The sequence below is a fragment of the Eptatretus burgeri genome, chromosome 9, assembly GCF_056783735.1.
Source record: "Eptatretus burgeri isolate ZD-2024b chromosome 9, Ebu_testis_v1, whole genome shotgun sequence".
Taxonomy (NCBI): domain Eukaryota; kingdom Metazoa; phylum Chordata; class Myxini; order Myxiniformes; family Myxinidae; genus Eptatretus; species Eptatretus burgeri.
Genome location: NC_140969.1, coordinates 48,313,285 through 48,323,869, shown reverse-complemented (window position 1 = coordinate 48,323,869; position 10,585 = coordinate 48,313,285). Strand labels below are relative to the sequence as shown.

General features: G+C 39.4%; 1 protein-coding gene across 2 annotated transcripts in view; it reads right to left on the bottom strand.

Annotated features, from left to right (window-relative positions):
* Nucleotides 1-287: 287 nt before the first annotated feature.
* The window catches only part of LOC147020090 (chorion-specific transcription factor GCMb-like), an 18,269-nt gene continuing 7,971 nt past the window's right edge, over nucleotides 288-10,585 (bottom strand). For both annotated transcript variants that reach the window (XM_085895130.1, XM_085895131.1), the window contains exons 4-6: nucleotides 2,442-2,554; nucleotides 1,802-1,933; nucleotides 288-1,522 (exon numbers count right to left, since the gene is read on the bottom strand). In XM_085895130.1, the coding sequence (XP_085751256.1) occupies nucleotides 674-1,522; nucleotides 1,802-1,933; nucleotides 2,442-2,554 (1,094 nt within the window). In that variant the 3' untranslated portion in view covers nucleotides 288-673. The remainder of the gene's footprint in view (nucleotides 1,523-1,801; nucleotides 1,934-2,441; nucleotides 2,555-10,585) is intronic.

Below are 10,585 nucleotides of genomic sequence, written 5' to 3'. Positions count from 1 at the left end.
TAAAAATTCAAAAGTGCAAACAAGAGGGATGGCCTGATATGGTTATGAGAGGCTCAAGCAAAAGTTATAGGTAAGAAGGCTTCCATTCTGATGGGACAAATGAGTGTCCAAATCTGGAGAATATCTTGAAAAGTAATGTACATTTAAATCCAAGCTTCGATACTCGTATAAACAAGAGTCCAGGTCAATGTTGAAGGACACTTGCGTTTAAATCTGATTGAAAGAAGCACACTCAGTGTTGATGAGAGTGAATGGAGTGGAACCTTTCCTCTACAAGAACGCACATCGGTGAAAATGTAATGTATTTGCACATGACATTCTAAAGTTATGACAACATGGAAATGAACACAGTGATGATATATCTACAAATTTATCTCGCAATATTAGCTGACAAAGGAACTACTAAATATTTTGCTTTGGTGGACAGGAACAAGGTTATCGTGTTTACAAAGACACAGAAGGTGTAGTTTTATCAAAGGTTTTATCAAGTTGTGCGAGGTTGTGAAGATAATCGGAAAGACAGTTTTGGAAAATATATTTGTGACTGCTACATACATGTCTTTTCTTGACTAATGATAATAATAATAATAATAATAATAATAATAATGACAATAGTAATAATAATATTAACTGGAAACTAAACCTGCAATGAACTTGTTGGGCAGCTGAGGGTTTACAAAGCACGTTGTTCATAAGGGTACAGGTTTGGGTACGCTGGAACTCCATATGCTGTGTCCCGTCTAACCACACCGTGGTGACTTTGCGCAGGGAAAGCTCCTGAGTAAGGTAGCAGCGGATCCTGGAATACCAGCTCAGAGTACAATTGAGCTGTTGGAGGTGAAAAGTATTCAGGCTGACAGCGACGAACCCCTATCACTGCAGAACTTGGGTTGCTGTGTCCCCCATTGGCACAACTCGCTTCATCTCTCTTCCCGATGTTAGGTCGATGTGCATGGTATGATACTTTGGTGGTCGTTGTGATCACTGTCTCCAAAGCTTGAGCATTACGTGTACTGCCTGCGCCACTGTCTGAGAAGTGCGCACGGCCATACGAGCTGTCTATTTGACCTGTAGGCAATGGTTGAACATCCTCATCGTGATGGGGGTGACTTGAGAAACCGTGTTGGTACCCTGAATAAACAGAGGCATCCACCATGGGGTCATGGTTAGTGGGGCAATGGGTGAATGAACCCTTCCACTCCTTGCCCTTGTTCAGCTCAAAAGGGGGTCCAGAGAAGCTGCCATAAGGCCCCAACGTGACCACTTTTTCCTGAGAGACATCCGTGTCCCTCATTGCAGTTGGGAAAGTTGGTGCAGAGAACAAGGGTATGGGGTACAGGTCACTATGGGCTAATGATGGGGGTCCAGGAAGTGCTCCACCAAGAACACCATCCCACTCCTCTTTGATGCGCTCCGAGTACATTTTGTTATAAACGGGACAAGATCCTGTTCCATAGTCCAGGGAACATGGCATCGGGTTGAAGACCATCCCACTTCCATGCCTGTTCTCCAGTACATTCATCTGCGTAGATACATTATCATTTTGATAACAGCAACCACATTAACTTTTACTGAACTTCACATATTTTATGATTTTCACAAACAATGACAGAAATGAGGTGTCATGGGAATGGTATGAAGACAGAAAATGTGAGAATATATTCAGGTACAGAATTACATGGAGTTGTAGAGAGAAATAGAAATGAGGTTTGAGAAATTGAGATGTGGGAGGATTCAGAGCTGGTTTGTACAGTGGAATGAAGGTGAGGTGGGCATGAAAGGACATTGAGACACCACCCACCACTGAGTTGTCCAAGCGTCTCTTTTTCCCTTCCAAGCCTGCAGATCCTGTATTCTGACGCTTGATTGAATTGCGACGAACCTCCGCCTCAGCCTTGCTTTCTGGGCGAGGGTGGTCATGTGTCCCCTTTGCCTGCCAAGGATTTCAGTTGGGGGAATATTTTTCCTCAAATTTTATCCTTATATTGAAAATAGATAATTTGATGAACTCTGTGTCCTCTAACCTTCATTCAAGAAGAAGGAGCTAAATTGAGAAAATGTAGTTTGATAAAAGGAAGAGAAGCATGGATGATATCGGAAGGTAGGGGATTGTGGCAGGAGTAGGGAGAGAAGGGAAATAAATTTGGGAGGGGCATGTATACATCATTCACCAAAGGGCACGCAAGGTCAAAGATTTCTCCCCAGCTCCTAATATGAAAAGTTTAAATTCAAAAATGCACTTTTTACAGTTGAAAGAATTGCAGGGACACAATATGCGAGGTACGAATGGGAAGCGGAACACAAAATGTGGGGCATGCATCAGTTGCAGGACACTTCATAGATACAGGAAGCAAGACAAAATATCACGTGCATGATGCGTGAAAGGTGCGGGACACACACAAAGTGTGGGACACTATATGAAGCATATAAAGAGTGCATGCCTGGAAGAAGATCGCTCGTCCATCTTGACGCCAGAAGTTGGTGACTGGATACCCGCTGTGACCACGGCATGGGAGGATCTGGAGGGTGGAGCCGCAATTTGGGCATGATTTCTCTAGGGGAGTATGAGGATTATATGACACACACACACACACACACACACACACACACACACACACACACACACACACACACACACACACACACACACACACACACACACACACACACACACACACACACACACTGGAGTTGGTGGTCTCATGCTGTAAGACACTGGTATTTCTCATTCGTCTTAGATTGATGTATGCTAACCGTCTTGGGAAGCAAGGAAAGCTGACGTTTCAGCCGTTAACATTTCATCGAACTTGTCTTTTGTTTCAATACAAAGTTCGAAATGTCAGCTTCTCCTTAATTCCCATGACGTTGAGCAATTGCATCCTCCAATCAATGTTCTGTTTATTCCATATAATTAATTACATCCACATTTAACTACTATTCACAATAAATAAACTATCATTTGCTATAATAACCCTTTTCTCTTACTGGTACATCAAGGGTGTGATTTTGCTTCATCAGGTTATAATTTAGGAGTTAGTTAATTAACAGGAGTTAGTTAACAGGATAACAGGAGTTAATTAATAAGTTAATGGTTTATCAAAAACTTTGTAATCATTTATTGATCATGAGTGTTCCAGGGCAAATATACAGACTGTTATACAGTGTATTTAAGGGATTATACCTGAATTGTGAATCTCTGTGTGTTGTAAAATATTGATATACTGTACTGTACGGTATTAAAAAAAATCCGTTGGAAGAGAACTTTGCTGTGCAATGTCCATGATATTTTGTTTAATTCCCCCATTATTACATGGATTTTGCAAGCATGGATCAGCTTGCTGCGCTCGCCTTTCCACATGTCGTTGCAGAGATTGATGTCATATATTTGTTGTGTTGGCATGATTTACACCAATCATCATCCAAACATTTCCTTTGCACAAATTTGTTTGTAATATTGGTGATATTATATATTTCTTTGAAATTTAATTTGTGAAATAAGGAGGTCCAAGTGGTATAAATGGTCAAGGGTCGAAGATATGTACACACATATATATATATATATATATATATATATATATATATATATATATATATATATATGTATATATATATATATATATATATATATGTATATATATATATATATATATATATATATATATATATATATATATATATGTATATATATATATATATATATATATATATATATATATATATATGTATATATATATATATATATATATATATGTATATATATATATATATATATATATATATATATATATATATATATATGTATATATATATATATATATATGTATATATATATATATATATATGTATATATATATATATATATGTATATATACATATATATATATATATATGTATATATGTATGTATATATATATATATATATGTATATATGTGTATATATATATATATATATATATATATATATATATATATATATATATATATATATATATATATATATATATATATATACATACATATATATATAATAAATTTTATTGATTAAAGAATTTACCTCACTAAAATAATTAATTCATTATTTTTTATATCAAATGCAATGCAATCGGAACTTGTTTACATGAAAACCAATCAAACATAAGTAAAAGATGACGATGGAGTCTAAAGATATTCTCACAAGATCTGATCCAAACAATCAGCCAAATATCCTCTGTTTAACATGATGGAAAAACCTCAGCATGTTCTACAAAATCATCCTTTACTGCTCCGACGCGCTGCTCTGGCGCATGCTCCCTTACCTGACCTGACCTGATCCTTTCCTGAACAAATTCTTGCAAATCTAAGTAGCTGAGATGAAAAGACATTGTCACCCATAATAATCGGTACATTGCTACCTGGAAAGGTTTACAAGACTCCCAGGAAACTGAAATCATCAACTTTATGATTTACACTTGTACTAAAACCATTCTGTCCAACAATAACCAACACATCCAGATATGCAGCAACTGTACAATCATTACCACTCCTGTTGGCAATCAGGCTCTCTGGATAAATCTTGTGAAGCTGCCTATCAAAATTTTTTATAGTTAACCACACAAATATCATCTCTACAATGACATGTATGAGATAATATTTTAGCAAATCCTAATTTTTTCTCCTTCATCAGTTTCTGCATGAATGAAAATTCACAAAAATAAGAAAAATATCTGCTAGTAGGGGGCTGCAATTCCCACCCATGGGAATACCCTTAACCTGTTGAAACATTATCCCACATATAGACACAAAAAGTATTAAATGAAATAAAATTAATAACATCCATAAACTTCTGCTTATCAAAACAATGAAAACTTGCGTATTTCTTTTTAGAAAAGAATGCTCTATCAAACCTGACACATAAAAACTTATTAAAGGAGTTTAAAACCTTGCCAATCTTATTGATTGTCAATCAATGAGGGTCCAAGTGGTCAAAGCGGTCAATGGTCTAAGCTGGCTAATCTGCCTGAAGGGTGTAAGGGGTCGAAATGGTGTTAAAGTCAAAGGGGTCAAAAGGATCTTTGTTTTTTTTTGGACCTTTGTGGTCTTTTGGGATTTCTGGGACTTATGGGTCTTCTTCAGGGTCTTTTGGGAATCTTGGATCTTTTAGAACTTTTGGTCCTTTGGGGCTTTTGGGTCATCAGGGTCTTTTGGGTCTTCAGGGTCTTTTTGGTTCTTTGATGACTTTGGTGTCTTCAGGGTCTTGGGTTCATTGGGGGTCTTGAGGGTCTTGGAGGTATTGGAGGTCTTTGGGGTCAATGGGGTCATGTGCTTCTTCAGGGTCTGTGGGGTCTTCAGGGACTTGGAGGTTTTGGGGGTCTTTTAGGTCTTCAGGGTCTTGATGATCTTTGGGGATCTTCAGGGTCTTTGGGGTCTACAGGGTCAGGTGGTTCTTCAGGGTCTTTGGGGTCTTCAGGGACTTGGAAGTCTTGGGGTCTTTTAGGTCTTAAGGAACTTGGGCGTCTTTGGGGTCTTGAGGGACTTTGGGGGTCTTGGAGGTCTTTGGGATCTTTGGGGTCTTCGGGGTCTTGATGGTCATTGGAGTCGTGGGGGTCATCAGGGTCGTCTGGGTCATGGCATTCATCGGGGTCTTGAGCGTCTTTGGGGTCGTGGGGGTCTGTAGTTTTTGGGGTCTTGAGGGTCTTTGGGTCTTGGGAGTTGTCAGGTCTTCAGGGACTTTGGGGTCTTGGGGATCTTCAGAGACTTTGGGGTCTTGGGGATCTTTAGGGTCATGGGGGTCTTCAGGGTCTTGGGTGTCTAGGTGGTCTCGGAGGTCTTTGGGGCCTTTTGGGTCTTGGGGGATGTTGGTGTCTTGGGGGTCTTGGGAGTCTTGGGAGTCTTGGAGGTCTTTGGGGTCTTGGTGTTTGTTGGGGTTGTGGGGGGTGTCAGGGTCATGGTGGTCATCAGGGTCATGGAGGTCTTGGGCTTCATGGTGGTCATCAGGGTCATGGAGGTCTTGGGCTTCTTGGGGGTCTTTGGGTATTGGGGGATGCCAGGGTCTTTGGAGTCTTTGGGGTCATGTGGTTCTTCAGTCTTTGGGGTCTTCAGGAACTTGGAGTTGTTGGGGTCTTGAGGGTCCTTGGGGTCTTCAGGGTCTTCAAGGTCTTGGAGGTATTGGGGTCTTTTAGGTCTTTGGGGTATTGGAGGTCTTTGGAGTATTGAGGGTCTTTAGGGTCTTGGGGGTCTTTTGGGTCTTTGGGGTCTTGGGGTTCTTCGGGGTCTTGGTGTTTGTTGTGGTCGTGGGGGTCGTCGGTGTCGTGGTGGTCATCTGGGTCGTGGAGGTCATGGGGGTCTTTGGATCTTGGGGATCTTCATGGTATTTGTGGTCATGGGGATCTTGGTGGTCTTTGGGCTTTTGCGGGTCTTTGGGGTCATGGGGGTCTTGGGAGCCTTAAAGTTCTTGGGGGTCTTGGGATGTTTGGGGTCTTCAGGGTCTTGGAGGTTCTTCAGGGTATTTGGGGTGTTTGGAGGTCTTCAGGATCTTGATGGTCTTTGGGGTGTTGGGGGTCTTTGGGATATTGATGGTCTTTGGGGTCTTTGCGGTCTTGGGAGTTTCCGGGATCTTCATGGTCTTTGGGATTTTGATGGTCTTTGGGGTCTTGGGGATCTTGGAGGTCTTCGTAGTCTTCGGGATCTTGGTTGTCTTCAAGGTCTTCGAGGGTCTTCGCTGTCTTGGGGGTCTTGAGGCTGTTTGGGGTCTTTTGGGTCTTGGGGGTCTTGATGGTCTTTGGGGTCATGGGGATCTTGGTGGTCTTTGGGCTTTTGCGGGTCTTTGGGGTCATGGGGGTCTTGGGAGCCTTAAAGTTCTTGGGGGTCTTGGGATGTTTGGGGTCTTCAGGGTCTTGGAGGTTCTTCAGGGTATTTGGGGTGTTTGGAGGTCTTCAGGATCTTGATGGTCTTTGGGGTGTTGGGGGTCTTTGGGATATTGATGGTCTTTGGGGTCTTTGCGGTCTTGGGAGTTTCCGGGATCTTCATGGTATTTGGGATTTTGATGGTCTTTGGGGTCTTGGGGATCTTGGAGGTCTTCGGAGTCTTCGGGATCTTGGTTGTCTTCAAGGTCTTCGAGGGTCTTCACTGTCTTGGGGGTCTTGAGCATATTGGGGGTCTTTGTGGTCTTTTGCATCTTAAGAGTGCTCAGGGTGTTAGAGGGTCTTCAAAGGCCGAAGGGGTCTCAGCAGTCTAAAGGGTCGAAAGGTACATTCTAATTGTACTTAAATAATGGACACGTAGTCACCACGGACGGATGGACGGATGGAGGGACGGAGGGAAGGAAGGACGGCTTCACGCTGAGACCGAACTCATTTTATATATATATCGATAGATACATGTTGTATGTTCAGTGTTTGACTGTTCATTTGTGTGTTTAGTGTTTGATTATTCATTTGTGCATTCATTGTTTGACTTAATTTGTGCGTTCAGTGTTTTGCTATTCATTTGTGCGTTCAGTGCTTGACTGTACATTTGTACGTTCAGTGTTTGACTGTTCATTTGTTCGTTCAGTGTTTGACTGTTCATTTGCATGTTCAGTGTTTGACTGTTCATTTGTGCATTGAGTGTTTGTTCATTTGTGTGTTTATTGTTTGACTTTGTTTGTCATTCGGTGTTTGACTTAATTTGTGTGTTCAGTGTATGACTGTTCATTTGTGCATCAGTGTTTCTATAATTGTGCATTAACTGTTTATTTGTACCTTCATTGTTTGACTGTTTGTGTGTGCATTCAGTGTTTGACTGTTCGTGTATTCATTTAGTATTTCACTGTTTGTGTGTGTATTGTACTTGACTCTTCGTGTGTACCTTCAGTGTTTCATTTTTCGTGTGTGTGTGTGTGTGTGTGTGTGTGTGTGTGTGTGTGTGTGTGTGTGTGTGTGTGTGTGTGTGTGTGTGTGTGTGTTGTATTTGACCATTTACGTGTGCGTTCGCTGTTTAATTGAACAGCAAATGCACACATGAACACTAAATACATACATGTTTCCCTCTGCTTTCCCCTGTCAGTCGAAACAACATCACCCTCAATTGTTTCTTACTTCACTCATCTCAGCTGCTTTTCAGAGCCGAAGATAGCCGTTCACATCAAACAAGCGGATAAGCAAAGTGCCTGAATTTGTGCGTGTTTATTCAGGAGTGTATAAGCTGCTGTTCAGAGAACATCCACACTGAGATAGCAAGCAGTGTCAACTGATGTTGAAGGATACCCGAGGAGACCAGATTACTTTCTCCCTGCAGTTTATGCATGAATTCGAATTTTTCAGAGTGCCGGCAATAACTCGCCTACTTTTTGTTAAAGACACATTCAAGTCCAACAACAACTAATGCTGGAAGATGGGTCCTCTCGCTTAACATTCTTCTGATGGATGGCACTCACAATGATGACTCGCCCTGTCTGCAAAACACCAGTGTGACACTTTATAGCTGGGTCAAGATTCAAACCCAGAGTCGACAGCTCAGAGGTGAATGTGCAAACCTTTCAACTTCCATAGATAAAAGAGTAATAATAGTTTTGTATTATTTTTAATACCACATAGAGATCTAATATATAAAGCTCATTCTAACCATTCACTGACTCATTGATATTAAAATTCAATACTTTACCGGTGACATAGAAAGCTGAAATTTGTGTGCCAAAAGATATCGAAGCCGGTATGCCGGGAAAAAATCACAAAACTGTCAGAAAGCATCCACAAATTAAAATATACAAAAATAAGTGCAGCCTTTTGATAATTGAGCAGGTCAGTGATGCTTGACTATAATCATAAAGCTTATATGTAATATATATATATATATATATATATATATATATATATATATATATATATATATATATATATATATATATATATATATATATATATATATATATATATATATATATATATATATATATATATGCCTGGTGTTGGCTTAGTGGTTAGGGTGGTGGCTTGGGACCCCAGGGTCCTGAGTTCAAGCCCCGTTGGCGGCTGAATTAACACCAGGGAGTTGACTCAGCCTGTCATCCCTCCGAGGTCGGCAAAATGAGTACCAGTGTACTGGTCCGGTGTATGCCTCGGTTAGAATAGGTGTACCATATCCCTGTGTGTCGTAAGAGGCGACCATGGTTGGCGTCAGGAAGGGCATCTGGCCATAAAACATTGCCTCAAGAAAAAGCCAACCCCTGCACAGCAGGGAAAAATGGCTGTAAAAACGGTCAATATATATATATATATATAAATATATATATATATATATATATATATATATATATATATATATATATATATATATATATATATATATATATATATATATATATATATATCTTCTTCTCCTTTCGCCTGCTCCCGTTAGGGGTCGCCACAGCGGATCACCCGATCCGCATCGTGATTTGGCACATGTTTTACGCCGGATGCCCTTCCTGACGCAACCCTGGTCGTCTCTTACGACACAGGGATAATATATATATATATATATATATATATATATATATATATATATATATATATATATATATATATATACATATACAGGGGGCTTCAAAAGTTGGTATACAGTAAGGATTATACCAGTATTACTAGTATTATAATAGTGGTGATAGGATTCATTTAATACGAGAATTCATTCATTAATACTCGATTAATATGTTTCTTAATGATATGTTTATTATTGGTATGTTATTATTAATATGCTTGTATAATCAATAAAATACGTTTTGTGCACACGTTTTGTTTTTCATTACTGTATCCCTACTTTTACAGCCCCCTGTATATATATGTATGTATATATATGTATATATATATGTATATATATATATATATATGTATATATATATGTATACATATATATATATATATATATTTTTTTTTCATATATTTTTTTCATAACCACTGCCACAGAAGATGAAGGAGGTTATGTTTTCACCCCCTCTCTGTCTGTTTGTTTGTTTGTCTGTCTGCGTGCAGGATATCTCAAAAAGTTGTGGATGGATTCAGACGAAACTTGGTGGACACGTTGGGTGTGTGAAGGAAGCATTGATTCAATTTTGGTGAAGATCTGAATCCGGATCTGGATACAAGAGTTATTTAGTTTTTTTTTAAGTGATTCCTCACCATTGAGAGATATGGATATATAGCATGACATTTCAAAAAATTAATGGGCCCGATATGTTCTCGTGAATCAGGCATTACATAGCGGAGGTATGCGCTCCACCCAGCACCCTACTAGTTTATTTTCATTTGCAGATGCTTTCTGACAGTTCTGTGATTTTTTCCGCATATATCGGCTTTGATATCCATCGGCACACAAAATGACCGTACTTCTCCATTGTCTTGGGTCACTCACTTGCAATATTTGCTTTTTTCTTTTTTCATTTATTTATATTTTCAATTATGGATGTTATTCAACGATTCTGTGAATATTTCCGGTGTATTGGCTTTGATGTCCATCGGCTCGCAAAATGTCAGCTTTCCATGTCACCCGGAAGGTATTGATCTTTAACATCAGTCAGTCAGTGGTTAGAAAGATATATATATATATATATATATATATATATATACATATATACATATATATACATATATAT